This window comes from Euprymna scolopes, chromosome 10 (genome assembly GCF_053919585.1).
Source record: "Euprymna scolopes isolate OS-2025 chromosome 10, ASM5391958v1, whole genome shotgun sequence".
Classification (NCBI taxonomy): domain Eukaryota; kingdom Metazoa; phylum Mollusca; class Cephalopoda; order Sepiida; family Sepiolidae; genus Euprymna; species Euprymna scolopes.
This window is the reverse complement of record NC_136491.1, coordinates 62148619-62163558: the sequence shown is the minus strand read 5'-3', so window position 1 is coordinate 62163558 and position 14940 is coordinate 62148619. Positions and strand designations below refer to the sequence as shown.

The following is a 14940-nucleotide window of genomic DNA, read 5'->3' as shown; positions in this document are numbered from 1 at the left end:
ATATGAGGGGAAAAAAGGGTAACAAGAGGAAGGTAATTATAGTGGGGAAAACTAGGCAAAGCAATAATCTATTCTCGGAACTTAATATATAATATGATATTCAATACGTTTGGTCAAATGATAAACAAAAATACTTTACCCTCCGTCGTATTAATAGGGATGACCAAGTTGGGTAGTAGGTGGATTCTGGTGATAGTGGGTTGAGGTTAAAGTTCTTACGACGCCTTTGAACAAATCCGCCGGGGAGAAAGGCTGCCTGTGGAAGCTACTAGCTCACTCTTTCTCACTCCCGTTAAGCTGTTACTCCCAGCCTTTTATATTCATAAGGGAGTGTATATCTCTTAGACCTCTTTTTCTTTCCTTTCTTTTCTTCTTCCTAACCTTTCCTAATTCTATTTTTAGGGATGGGGACAACCTGAATGACCCTAGGTTCTGTACCCAGTCCATTCATAGTCAACATTAATACTACGTCTCTTGTTACAATAGAGAGAAGAGAAACAAGGGTAGACAGAGAGAGAGAGAAGATAAAGAGTGTGAGAGAGAGGCAGAAGAGAAAGTTGTTCCATCCTCTTTCCAAAATTTCACTACTGTGCACATTTGAACTCTCATCGTCGAGTTTATCCTCGAGTTGCCTATTGGCCTTGATAAGTGCTAATATAGAGAGAAGAGAAACAGGGGTAGAGAGAGAGAGAGAGAGAAAGAAGATAAAGAGTGTGAGAGAGAGGCAGAAGAGAAGGTTGTTCCATCCTCTTTCCTAAATTTCACTACTGTGCACGTTTGAACTCTCATCATCGAGTTTATCCTCGAGTTGCCTATTGGCCTTGATAAGTACTTATATAGAGAGAAGAGAAACAGGGGTAGAGAGAGAGAGAGAAGATGAAGAGTGTGAGAGAGAGGCAGAAGAGAAAGTTGTTCCATCCTCTTTCCCAAATTTCACTACTGTGCACATTTTAACTCTCATCGTCGAGTTTATCCTCGAGTTGCCTATTGGCCTTGATAAGTGCTAATATAGAGAGAAGAGAAACAGGGGTAGAGAGAGAGAGAGAAGATTAAGAGTGTGAGAGAGAGGCAGAAGAGAAAGTTGTTCCATCCTCTTTCCCATATTTCACTACTGTGCACATTTGAACTCTCATCGTCGAGTTTATCCTCGAGTTGCCTATTGGCCTTGATAAGTGCTAATATAGAGAGAAGAGAAACTAGGGTAGAGAGGGAGAAGATAAAGAGTGTTAGAGAAGGGCAGAAGAGAAAGTTGTTCCATCCTCTTTCCCAAATTTCACTACTGTGCACATTTGAACTCACATCGTCGAGTTTATCCTCGAGTTGCCTATTGGCCTTGATAAGTGCTAATATAGAGAGAAGAGAAACAGGGGTAGAGAGAGAGAGAAGATAAAGAGTGTGAGAGAGAGGCAGAAGAGAAAGTTGTTCCATCCTCTTTCCCAAATGTCACTACTGTGCACGTTTGAACTCTCATCGTCGAGTTTATCCTCGAGTTGCCTATTGGCCTTGACAAGTACTAATATAGAGAGAAGAGAAACAGGGGTAGAGAGAGAGAGAAGATAAAGAGTGTGAGAGAGAGGCAGAAGAGAAAGTTGTTCTATCCTCTTTCCCAAATTTCACTACTGTGCACGTTTGAACTCTCATCGTCGAGTTTATCCTCGAGTTGCCTATTGGCCTTGATAAATGCTAATATAGAGAGAAGAGAAACAGGGGAAGAGAGAGAGAAGATGAAGAGTGTGAGAGAGAGGCAGAAGAGAAAGTTGTTCTATCCTCTTTCCCAAATTTCACTACTGTGCACGTTTGAACTCTCATCCTCGAGTTTATCCTCGAGTTGCCTATTGGCCTTGATAAGTGCTAATATAGAGAGAAGAGAAACAGGGGTAGAGAATGAGAGAGAAGATAAAGGGTGTGAGAGAGAGACAGAAGAGAAAGTTGTTCCATCCTCTTTCCCAAATTTCACTACTGTGCACATTTGAACTCACATCGTCGAGTTTATCCTCGAGTTGCCTATTGGCCTTGATAAGTGCTAATATAGAGAGAAGAGAAACTAGGGTAGAGAGAGAGAAGATAAAGAGTGTTAGAGATGGGCAGAAGAGAAAGTTGTTCCATCCTCTTTCCCAAATTTCACTACTGTGCACATTTGAACTCACATCGTCGAGTTTATCCTCGAGTTGCCTATTGGCCTTGATAAGTGCTAATATAGAGAGAAGAGAAACAGGGGTAGAGAGAGAGAGAAGATAAAGAGTGTGAGAGAGAGGCAGAAGAGAAAGTTGTTCCATCCTCTTTCCCAAATTTCACTACTGTGCACGTTTGAACTCTCATCGTCGAGTTTATCCTCGAGTTGCCTATTGGCCTTGACAAGTACTAATATAGAGAGAAGAGAAACAGGGGTAGAGAGAGAGAGAAGATAAAGAGTGTGAGAGAGAGGCAGAAGAGAAAGTTGTTCTATCCTCTTTCCCAAATTTCACTACTGTGCACGTTTGAACTCTCATCGTCGAGTTTATCCTCGAGTTGCCTATTGGCCTTGATAAGTGCTAATATAGAGAGAAGAGAAACAGGGGTAGAGAGAGAGAAGATGAAGAGTGTGAGAGAGAGGCAGAAGAGAAAGTTGTTCTATCCTCTTTCCCAAATTTCACTACTGTGCACGTTTGAACTCTCATCGTCGAGTTTATCCTCGAGTTGCCTATTGGCCTTGATAAGTGCTAATATAGAGAGAAGAGAAACAGGGGTAGAGAATGAGAGAGAAGATAAAGGGTGTGAGAGAGAGACAGAAGAGAAAGTTGTTCCATCCTCTTTCCCAAATTTCACTACTGTGCACATTTGAACTCTCATCGTCGAGTTTATCCTCGAGTTGCCTATTGGCCTTGATAAGTGCTAATATAGAGAGAAGAGAAACAGGGGTAGAGAGAGAGAGAGAAGATAAAGAGTTTGAGAGAGAGGCAGAAGAGAAAGTTGTTCTATCCTCTTTCCCAAATTTCACTACTGTGCACGTTTGAACTCTCATCCTCGAGTTTATCCTCGAGTTGCCTATTGGCCTTGATAAGTGCTAATATAGAGAGAAGAGAAACAGGGGTAGAGAGAGAGAGAAGATAAAGAGTGTGAGAGAGAGGCAGAAGAGAAAGTTGTTCTATCCTCTTTCCCAAATTTCACTACTGTGCACGTTTGAACTCTCATCGTCGAGTTTATCCTCGAGTTGCCTATTGGCCTTGATAAGTGCTAATATAGAGAGAAGAGAAACAGGGGTAGAGAGAGAGAAGATGAAGAGTGTGAGAGAGAGGCAGAAGAGAAAGTTGTTCTATCCTCTTTCCCAAATTTCACTACTGTGCACGTTTGAACTCTCATCCTCGAGTTTATCCTCGAGTTGCCTATTGGCCTTGATAAGTGCTAATATAGAGAGAAGAGAAACAGGGGTAGAGAATGAGAGAGAAGATAAAGGGTGTGAGAGAGAGACAGAAGAGAAAGTTGTTCCATCCTCTTTCCCAAATTTCACTACTGTGCACATTTGAACTCTCATCGTCGAGTTTATCCTCGAGTTGCCTATTGGCCTTGATAAGTGCTAATATAGAGAGAAGAGAAACTAGGGTAGAGAGAGAGAGAAGATAAAGAGTGTTAGAGAAGGGCAGAAGAGAAAGTTGTTCCATCCTCTTTCCCAAATTTCACTACTGTGCACATTTGAACTCACATCGTCGAGTTTATCCTCGAGTTGCCTATTGGCCTTGATAAGTGCTAATATAGAGAGAAGAGAAACAGGGGTAGAGAGAGAGAGAAGATAAAGAGTGTGAGAGAGAGGCAGAAGAGAAAGTTGTTCCATCCTCTTTCCCAAATTTCACTACTGTGCACGTTTGAACTCTCATCGTCGAGTTTATCCTCGAGTTGCCTATTGGCCTTGACAAGTACTAATATAGAGAGAAGAGAAACAGGGGTAGAGAGAGAGAGAAGATAAAGAGTGTGAGAGAGAGGCAGAAGAGAAAGTTGTTCTATCCTCTTTCCCAAATTTCACTACTGTGCACGTTTGAACTCTCATCGTCGAGTTTATCCTCGAGTTGCCTATTGGCCTTGATAAGTGCTAATATAGAGAGAAGAGAAACAGGGGTAGAGAGAGAGAAGATGAAGAGTGTGAGAGAGAGGCAGAAGAGAAAGTTGTTCTATCCTCTTTCCCAAATGTCACTACTGTGCACGTTTGAACTCTCATCCTCGAGTTTATCCTCGAGTTGCCTATTGGCCTTGATAAGTGCTAATATAGAGAGAAGAGAAACAGGGGTAGAGAATGAGAGAGAAGATAAAGGGTGTGAGAGAGAGACAGAAGAGAAAGTTGTTCCATCCTCTTTCCCAAATTTCACTACTGTGCACATTTGAACTCTCATCGTCGAGTTTATCCTCGAGTTGCCTATTGGCCTTGATAAGTGCTAATATAGAGAGAAGAGAAACAGGGGTAGAGAGAGAGAGAGAAGATAAAGAGTTTGAGAGAGAGGCAGAAGAGAAAGTTGTTCTATCCTCTTTCCCAAATTTCACTACTGTGCACGTTTGAACTCTCATCCTCGAGTTTATCCTCGAGTTGCCTATTGGCCTTGATAAGTGTTAATATAGAGAGACGAGAAACAGGGGTAGAGAGAGAGAGAAGATAAAGAGTGTGAGAGAGAGGCAGAAGAGAAAGTTGTTCTATCCTCTTTCCCAAATTGTAATACTGTGCACATTTGGTCTCACATCGTCGAGTTTATCCTCGAGTTGCCTATTGGCCTTGATAAGTGCTAATATAGAGAGAAGAGAAACAGGGGTAGAGAGAGAGAGAGAAGATGAAGAGTGTGAGAGAGAGGCAGAAGAGAAAGTTGTTCTATCCTCTTTCCCAAATTTGAATACTGTGCACATTTGAACTCTCGTCGTCGAGTTTATCCTCGAGTTTCCTATTGGCCTTGATAAGTGCTAATATAGAGAGAAGAGAAACAGGGGTAGAGAGAGAGAGAGAGAGAGAGAAGATAAAGAGTGTGAGAAAGAGGCAGAAGAGAAAGTTGTTCCATCCTCTTTCCCAAATTTCACTACTGTGCACGTTTGAACTCTCATCGTCGAGTTTATCCTCGAGTTGCCTATTGGCCTTGATAAGTGCTAATACAGAGAGAACAGAAACAGGGGTAGAGAGAGAGAGAGAAGATAAAGAGTGTGAGAGAGAGGCAGAAGAGAAAGTTGTTCTATCCTCTTTCCCAAATGTCACTACTGTGCACGTTTGAACTCTCATCCTCGAGTTTATCCTCGAGTTGCCTATTGGCCTTGATAAATGCTAACATAGAGAGAAGAGAAACAGGGGTAGAGAGAGAGAGAAGATAAAGAGTGTGAGAGAGAGGCAGAAGAGAAAGTTGTTCCATCCTCTTTCCCAAATTTCACTACTGTGCACGTTTGAACTCTCATCCTGGAGTTGCCTATTGGCCTTGATAAGTGCTAATATAGATAGAAGGGAAAGAGGGTGAGAGAGAGAGAGAGAGTAGATAAAGAGGGTGAGAGAGAGAAAGAGAAGAGAAAGAGGTCTAGAGAGAGAGAGAGAGAGAGAGAGAAGAGAGTGAGAGAGAGAAATATGGTGATTGAGAGAGAGTTAGGAAAGTGGTAGAGAGAGAGAGAAAGACAGCGAGAGAGAGAGAAGAGAAAGGGAGTGAGAGAGAGAGAAGAGAAAGACGGCGAGAGAGAGAGAGAGAAAGACGGCGAGAGAGAGAGAAAGACGGCGAGAGAGAGAGAAAGACGGCGAGAGAGAGAGAGAAAGAGTGCTTGGGAAAACTGCGACCTAATTTTCGTGTACATAAGCGACCTGATACTGATACCCACCCCTCCCCCTTCAAGTTTAACAGAGTTAGAAAGTAAAAAGAAAATGGCTAAAGCTATGTTTACATGTTTTACAAAGAGCAAAGTCACCTTCGCCGGCAAAAAACTTCAAGCAAAAATAAAAACATTTTCCCTACGTCAATTTTCATGTAATTTTTGGATTTTGCTTTTTGGAGTGCGATAAATCCGTTGGTAATAACGGTTCGAGTCGAAAACTAATATTTAACTGTGTTATAGTATCAATTACTCCTCCGAAGGCAGTTTTTATGTACCTCAGCCGCAGCCGACATTTTACTGAGCTGACGTCACGTCACGTGACACGTAATGAATAACGTTAAAATGACAGGTTTTTTGGGGGGCCCCCCTGGGAGAAAAACGATCAGTTGACCCCCTTCTACTGGTCCGTTTGACGTGAAATTTCGATATTTGTCATCCGGGTGATGGGGCTTCGATATGATACCAAATTTGTCAACTCTGGTTCCGTCTTTCAAAAGTTTTAGCGTTACAAACAAACATACATACATACACACAGACGTTTCGCTTTTATATATTATATTATTCCTCGTGGTGAATGCATTCATTCCCCAAAGGAATTAAAAACATATCTTGAACATGTCAAGTCAGACTTGTCCAAATTGGACAAGTCCTTCGGAACAGATTTTTTCTCACACTATGCGACGTCTGGAGATATTTTTGCTCACATTTTGTTTAGCAAATTCCCCATTCCAGAGAAAAATCATGAATCAGACTAATGAACGTTTTCCAGATCTTTTGGCTATCTTGTCTCACAGTTTGGACGTTCAAGACTTTTGAATCGCAGCCCCTGTGGAAATTTCTAAGTGGGAACATTACCTGCCAAAATCTCCTCCCTCCTCCTCTTCTTCCCTTGAAGAGAAAACCAGCATAACAGATCGCCAAATTCCTGCATTAGCAAAGGATCCAAATATGTCCCGAGCGTTAAATGACAAAATTAACAGAAATTGCAAGTTATGCAAATATATTGATCACCATATTAAAGACTGTTGTAATTTTAAAACCTTTGAAGCTAAGTCTCAAAGGGCCAGAGATACTGTCGAAATTTTATTTTTTTATCAGCGTAGTTGCAGTCGCCTTTAGCTGTGCAAAGGAAAATGGGGGTTTCAGCATTTTTGGTTATCCTGTAGCATTCATCTTACCCACTCCCTTCTCATCTTGGCCCCGTTGTCCAGCAGTCATACGTACAGAGAGACCTTTTTCAGCTGGCGAATATGTGTGCGTGCATGTGTCACTCACTCTCTCCTTTTTTGTCATGTAAGTTCTCACGTTCATTTCTTTCTCTCTCTCTCTCTCTCTCTGTCTGTCTGTCTGTTTGTTCAGTGTTTTTCCTTTTTCTTATTAGTAGCATCATCATTGCTTGATGGTGATTGGCTGCTGTGAAACAATCCCAGAAATCACTTTCTTGTGCCCTTTTTCAAATTAGTTCGGATAAGACTTTGTGAGAGCAAGTCTCTTTTCTGGGATTCCGTCGAGTGGAGACTGACGTAAAAACTTTCAACCACTTCACTAAGGGTAGAGAGCCTTTATTGAGTGGTTGAAAAAGGTGCTTTAAAATACACCTTTTATTGAAAAGGATAAAATGTGGCAGAGCCTGTCACCATTATATTTCAATTTTTTCATGTCACCATTATATTTCAATTTTTTCATGTCACCATTATATTTCAAACTTGACTGAGAGACTCGGCAACATGGATTTATTTTCTTTGTCCTCTTTCGAACGGAAGAAGCTAGACAAACCTTTTCAGAGAAAAGGAATATTATTTCTGGAGAAGGAAGAAGAACAACAACAAGACACCTTTTCTGAGAAAAGGAATTTTATTTAAGACACCCTATTTTTCGAAGAATAATGACGAAGAAGACCCTTTTCTGAGAAAAGGAATTTTATTTCGGACACTCAATACTACGAAAAGAGAAAGCCAAACTTAAAAAAAACCTTTTGAAGGTTTTGTTTGTTTAAAAGAACGGGGGGGGGGGGCAGGGGAGAAGAAGAAAAAAAATTTTTCAAAGAACTTTGCAACTCAGCTTTGCATGTTTTCTTTCCTGGAAAAAAAGGCCTTTCTGTTGAAGGACTGAATTTAAAGACTTAAAAGAACTATTTCTATTTTTTGTACGTGTGTTTCCTTTCAGCTTTTCTTTCAAGTAAGAACTGTTTTCTTGCATTTGTTTTGGGGTTTTTTTTTTTCATATGTTACCTTAAGGGTTTTTTTTAACCCGAGCTTTGGAAAATAAAAGCAATCATAACATTTTATTTTCTTTTAATAAATTTGGATCATTTTAATTTCATTTCGGGTCTGTATTTCATTTGCTCATTTCTCTAGTTTCCCATTCCCAGAAAATTTGCTTTACTTGTTTCTTTTTTTCTTTTTTTTTTTTTCTCTTTTACTTTGTTACCCCCCCCCCCCAAAAAAACGGATTTTGGTGACGACCCCAAAATTCTCTCAATACCAATTGCAAAGGAGTTAAAGGTTTTCCTTACCCTTGCAACAATTATGGTCTGAAAAAACATTTTTCAATTATGTGTCCAAAAGCATTTGTGGCACCGACAACATTGTCAGGATCTAGGAGTTGCATCTCTCCAGTCCTTAAAATTTCTATAAAAGTAAAAAAAAAAAAACTGAGTTACTTCTACTGCCTGATAGATACAGGTAGTTAGAGGTCCTTTTGCAGGCTATTTTGTCTCAATTGAGTGCTAAGGTTAATCATAAGCCCAAGGAAGTTCACATGCCTGTAAATACTCTCATTGGGACCGGTTCCTTAAATCTTCTGGAATTCGATTACCTTAAAGTCGTCAGGGAATATGAAGACTGGGGAATTATTCAATCATTTTCGATCCCTCCAGAAGATTATAATAATTATATTTGGATACCCCACTGTCCGGTGATTAAGGAAGGGTTAAGGGTAACCATTAAAATCCGTCCCGTCTTCAATTGCTCGTTGAAAAAATGGAGAGGCACCTCTATCAACGATGCTGCTTATTCAGAGACCAATTTGACGCCCCCAGCTGTTGGATTTGTTGTTGGGTTTTCGAAAAAATGATTCTACTGGGTGATATTCGCAAGGGATTTTTGCAGATCTTCCTGAGTCTGAGAAGGATAAGAATAGGTTTTGTTTTTTTCCGAAGAGAGTTGCATGCCTTCAAATATAACACAATAATCTTCGGGTTTAATGCTTCATATTAAGCTTCATTCTTAAATTCCACGCTAACCATTATGTAGTTGATTTGGCTTTTTACGTTATATCCAATCACTTCTACGTAGACAATCTGGTCTATACCAATTCCGATCAAAATGCACTTCTTAATGCACTGTGCGATCCTGGCTGGAGGAAGCAGCTTTCAAACCTTAGACTTGCAATTCTAATAGTTCATAGTTGCAAAGTAAGATGGTGTAAAACAACTCAATCTCTACTCGTTGTCCAAGAAAAGGTGCTGGGTTACTTATATTCTCCACTTAAAGATTCCTTCAAACACTTGACTATTCCACTTTATTCTGCTTGGCAGGGGGGTGCTAGAGAGAGACTTATCAGAACTGTCAAACAGTGTTTAAGGAAGTTAATGGGCAAGAAGAAATTCGACTATTTTGGGTTCCTAACCACCCTTTCTGATGTGGAGAAGGCCTCTTATTTATATGCCTTCCTCGAATGGGGGTCTTGATATTCTGACCCCAACAACTACGGATCAGAGGAACTGTGCCCTGATCCACTTCATAGAACTAGTTTAATACGTTCACTTCAAATGAGGGATGACTACATTGACAAATTTATAAATATTTGGAATAACAACTACCTTTTATCGTTGCGAGAAGTTAATGCTAACATTAAGGACGTTAATTCTCCAAAACTTTCAGTGGGTGAGATTGTACTAATCAAAACTCCTAATACACCTAGACATCAATGGAGCCTGGGTAAAGTTATTAAAATTATCAACAGTAATGGTAATAAGGCTTGCTCCGCCTCGGTCTTGAAGGACAGATATGAGCAGGTACATTCATTAAAACATCTCGTTCCCCTGGAAATTAAGGATGAACAGGAATTTGCTTCAGCAGAAATTATGAAGGAGGGTGGTCCATTCTTCTGTCCAGATTGTTCCATTGCTAATGATGGAAATTTCCCTATGGTGTGTTGCGATTCTTGTGATAAGTAGTATCACTTCAGTTGTGTGGGGGTCAAACTACGGGACACTGAGGGAGAATGGTTATGTCCAAATTGTAAAGATAAAGTATTACTTTAATCAGTCAGTCGGTTATCGGTTGACTCAATGATAAGTCACTTTCCCTTATTTGTAATTAATATCACTTGTATTATCGTTGTTAATAATTATAGCAGCAGACAAAAGCACGCACATATTAAATTGATAATATTATTTACCATCAAACACATATATTAAATTGATATTGTTTACCTTCAAGCAACAAGCAAGTCCTGTCAGAATATTCCTTACCTGTCTTCATTTGACATTTCATGGTTATGATAAAAAAAAATAATGATTAACCATTACTTTTTCCTTTCGCTATCGGCAATGTGTAAGAAATTATACAGTCATAATACAAGCCCTAACTGCCATTGTATTGATCGATTTGATTGGTTAAATCTAACCAGAAATGTCACATGCCTTTGGCGCCAATTTCTATTTACTTTTCAGGTTTGTTCAGTTTGTTCCAGACCAGCGAAGGAGGAAGAACTCATTTTTATTATCTTCTAGGAAAGAGACTTGACTTTTAGAATGGGGGATCACTTTTCCATGTAAATTTAACGTAAAATGAGCACCCACGTTTTGGCCACCAAACATTCAACGAGACATGTCACCTTTAGCATTTTTTCAAGTTTGGCGATGGGTGGGGTGGGGGCAAAACATGACAAATACAATTTGTCTTTTTAGGGGTCGGGAATTACATTTGAAACATAAAATAACGATAAATCTAATTAATTTTTATAAGACCATTCTGTCCTTTCACCTAACAAAACGAACTCAAAAATATGAAAAATTTAATTGTGGGGGGTTAGGGAAGGATTACATTAGAAACATGTAATGACGAAAAATTTCATTTAATTGTTTTTGGAATTAATTTTTGGTAGATCTTCATTTTTTTTTAGGGGTTCTGCTTACTTTTTTTTTTTTTTGCGATCATATGGGCATTGGGCGATTACATTTACGTGTTTTTATCCTTTCTTTTATTTTTGGAATTGTTGTGAGGTATCCATGTTGCCTATGATGAAAATGATTAGTATAGCAGGTGTGTTCCAAACGGAACTTCATGTCAACCCAAGCAACACCGGTACCCATGCTAGTATATATATATATATATATATATATATATATATATATAAAGGGTGACCCAAAACAACGGGGCCCCGTGTACACTTTATGTGATATCTCCATTATTTATTCACCGATTGCCCTTATTTTACAGGACATGGCAGAATCAACGACCATGAGTACACCAAGACCCCAGTGGGAGTTGGGACAAAGAATACACTGTGTTAAATTTTACTACGAGACAGGCTTGTTTAAGAAAACCCAGAACAGTTTCATGCGTCAGTTTGAATGTGAAAAGGCTCCATCCAAAAGCAGAATTCAGAACTGGGTGGACCACTTCGAGAAGTATGGGACCGTGGAGAACCTCAACACTGCCAAAGAGAACCGTCCAAGCCACTCGGGACGTCCTAAGAAGCGAACAGCCGAGCTGGTCGAAAGAGTGAGAGAGTCTCTCCAGCAGAGTCCGAAACGCTCTGTGCGTAAGCGAAATCAGTCCCTCGGTATGTCCGTGATACTTGCAGGAGAGTGCTGGTGAATGATATCAAGGCTTACCCATGCAGAATACAGACGCTGCAGAGCCTTACAGCCTCAGACAAGAAGCAGAGGAGGGCTATGGCAGTCAAGATGCTCAAGAAGATCGAAGAGACACCAAGTTTCTTTAACCTCCTTCGGATCTCAGATGAAGCCCACTTCCATCTTGATGAAAAGGCAAACTCCAAGACAAATGTCTTCTGGGGGTCCTCCAGACCCATTGAATTAGCCACCAAGCCCCTGCACTCTCCTAAGTGCACGGTATGGGCTGCAATCTCGGCCAGAGGCATCATCGGACCAATCTTCATCGAAGAATCTGGCGCAGCAGTGACCAAGGAGCGGTATGTGGAGGTCCTCAAAACCTTCAAGAGTGAGCTCCAGACCATCTACGCATCGCTCATGAGCAAATTCTGGTTCCAGCAGGATGGAGCAAGTTCTCACACCTCAAACCTGTCCCGAGATTGGCTGAAAGAAAACTTCGGAGGCCGAGTGATCAGTTTCAAGACTGATTTTGAGTGGGCACTCCATAGCCCGGACCTAAGCCGATTTTTTTCTTTGGGGCTATCTTAGGAACAGAGTCTACGCAGGGAAACCCAGAACCATCACAGAACTCAAGGAAGCCATCAGAGAGGAGATGAGAGCCATTACCAATTCAGTCTGTAAGAACATCATGGACAACTTCGTGCTGTGCCTCAAGAAATGCACAAAGCTAAATGGAGGCCATCTAGAACATATGCTGTAGAACAGAGAAAAAAAGGCCAAAGACCCTAGTGTTTTGATGTGATGTTTTGAATATAATAAACTAGTTATGACCAAAGTTTCATTTCATTCAGACAAAACACTAAGAAATGGAGCCTAATTAGAGTTGGGGCCCGTTTTTTTTTTGGTCACCCTGTATATATATATATGTTTCCTATCTTAGGTTGAGCATATTGGGAAGTGATATGCAAACTGCCATTAGCATATTAAGCAATGCTCTTTCTGTAAACAAATGGAGCTTAGGCGTTTGGACAATGCCAAAACATTGTTAATTCACTGCGTGGCATAGAAGCAGCCGGATAACATAATGGTTAGAAGCGCTGACTATCATTTGGGCAGTTGAGTTTCAATCCTGGTTTGAGGTAGTTGCTTGTCTAACCGCACTAATGAGCACAATAGTACAGTATGTGGATAACTATATATCAGGTTGTCAAGAAAGTTCATGCGGTTTTTAACTTTTAAATTCAGATGTACATATATCGACTCAAACAAAATTGAAATAAGCACCATCAGAATCAACATGCATTTGCTAACGCAAAACAAGTGCATTTATGCGAGTAACATAAAAACCTTGCGTTCAAGTCGGGATGAAGTTGCTAAAACCATTCTGGATATTGCTTAGGTTTTCGAAGCATTTTTCCTTGAGAAAGTTATCAAGATGCTTGAAAAAGTGGTAGTTGGTAGGTGAGAGGTTTGGAGAGCATAACAGATGAGGTAGAATTTTGTATCCTAATTAGTTACTTCTTAGGGTCGGTTTAATAACATATGGTCAGGCATTGTCGTAGAGGAGAATTGAGCCTTTTCTGTTGACTAAAACTGGATGATGATGTTGAAGTTTCTGATGCATTTCATCCATTTGTTGACAGTAGTTCTTTCGCCTGCATTCAAAAAACTGTAATGGATGAGACCAGTCCCACCGTCCAGTCATTTTTTGGTGCAACTCTGGCTTCAGAAAGTGTTGTGGAGTTTCGTTGGCATCTAATCACTTAGCTAAGTGTCACTTTTCATTGTAAGCCACAACACGGTCGAGAAACTGATTGTTCTTGTTGCATAAAAGAAGGGAAGATGACACTTCATAACACTGTTTCTTTTGGTTGTCGTTCAATTCATGAGGCACTCATTTATCAAGTTCTTTTACCTTTCCAATCTCTCTTAAATGGTTGGAAATCATTGTATACATTACATCTAATTCAGATGTTTCTGCAGCTTTTCAGCCTAGCTTGAATTGAAATAAGAAAATTGTGAATTTGTTTTTTCCCATCTACTATTCAATATTCTAAAAAGAAAACAATTGTTTAAAAATGATTGTCATTTAACCGATTAGATAGAGTGAAAAACGCTCTTAAAAATGATATATCAAGTAAATGTATGATAATGAAAACTTATTTGAAAATACATCATTTGAAATCAAAGTTTAAAATTCAGCTTCTTCTCAACCTAACATCATTCATTGCTGACACAAGTGTTTGAAAATATCTGACTTGATCTTTTTTTTTGAAACAAGGTCTAATTTTATTTCATGATTTTCTGATAATATGAGTTTAGCATATGTACCAAGAAATTTTAAAAGCTGGCTTCATTAAATCTTGAAATGCTCAGAAAATATGAAATCGCCATTTTAAAGCCTGAAATTAAAAGTAGTTGGTCATTTTTAATTCCTCTAAAATCAGGCTTTTCTCTTTTCACTACCAATATTTAGATCCACACTGCTGTCCAGTTGAAAAGAATGGTTCTTATTTAAAAGTCTGACTTGTACTCCAGATATGAAATGGAAAACTTACATCAAATATTCTACCTGTACATTCTTAGATGGAGTCATGTCCAGTGTCTCGCATCTTCCCTATCTTGATAGAGTACAAAATTCACAATGCAATCTACTAATTGATCTCTTCTCTACAAGTCACACAAAAGGGATGTTGTTAGCCTCCATCACTGTATAGGTGCTTGACAGCTCCAATCTCTAGTTCTCCTGCAAAAGAGAAAGAACCACAAGTCTACTTCCCAACTGACTAGCACATGCAAATAATCAATTCCTCTTCAGGTCAGTTCACCCATTCTTCAATCCAACCTCAATAAGAACAAAAATTCATAATCGATTCATTATGTGCTATTGAACTTTTTAAATTTAAAGTGATTTCCTCAGAGTTTGAAATTATTCTACTTTTTGAATGAAAATAACACTTAAAAAGAAACTGATTTAATGTTTTATGTTTATGGATTATTGTTATAATTTTATTAAATTGATTATATTATTTATATATATAATATATATAATAATTATATACTCGCATTTCGGCCCGGTGTTGCCCGGGTGTTTGGATGTGTTTGTTGAACAAAAAAAAAAAAATGTGGAAGTAGGAAGGCAGGCTCAAACCCGTACCGCGAAGGAGGAATAGAACAGGGTAAAAACCTAATGTCTATGCTGTTACGACCACCGCCAAAAAGGAAGTGACATTTTTTTAAATTAAGGCTAGACAATAGAGGAGAGGATAACTTTCAAAAATATCGGCGAAAAAAAGGTAAATTTTTAAAAAACTTTGACCCCTATTATGACCCCT

The 14940-nt window shown here is 39.4% G+C and overlaps 1 protein-coding gene across 2 annotated transcripts in view; it reads right to left on the bottom strand.

The window, feature by feature from the left end:
• Nucleotides 1-14940, bottom strand: part of LOC145286010 (DENN domain-containing protein 1A-like) — a 798566-nt gene that overhangs the window by 77973 nt on the left and 705653 nt on the right. The window contains exon 21 of one of the 2 annotated variants that reach the window (XM_080134620.1): nucleotides 13750-14351. The exons of the other annotated variant lie outside the window; for it this stretch is intronic. Coding sequence (XP_079990746.1) covers nucleotides 14343-14351 — 9 coding nt within the window. The 3' untranslated portion in view covers nucleotides 13750-14342. Of the gene's footprint in view, nucleotides 1-13749; nucleotides 14352-14940 lie in introns of those variants that run through there. 2 annotated transcript variants of the gene reach the window in all.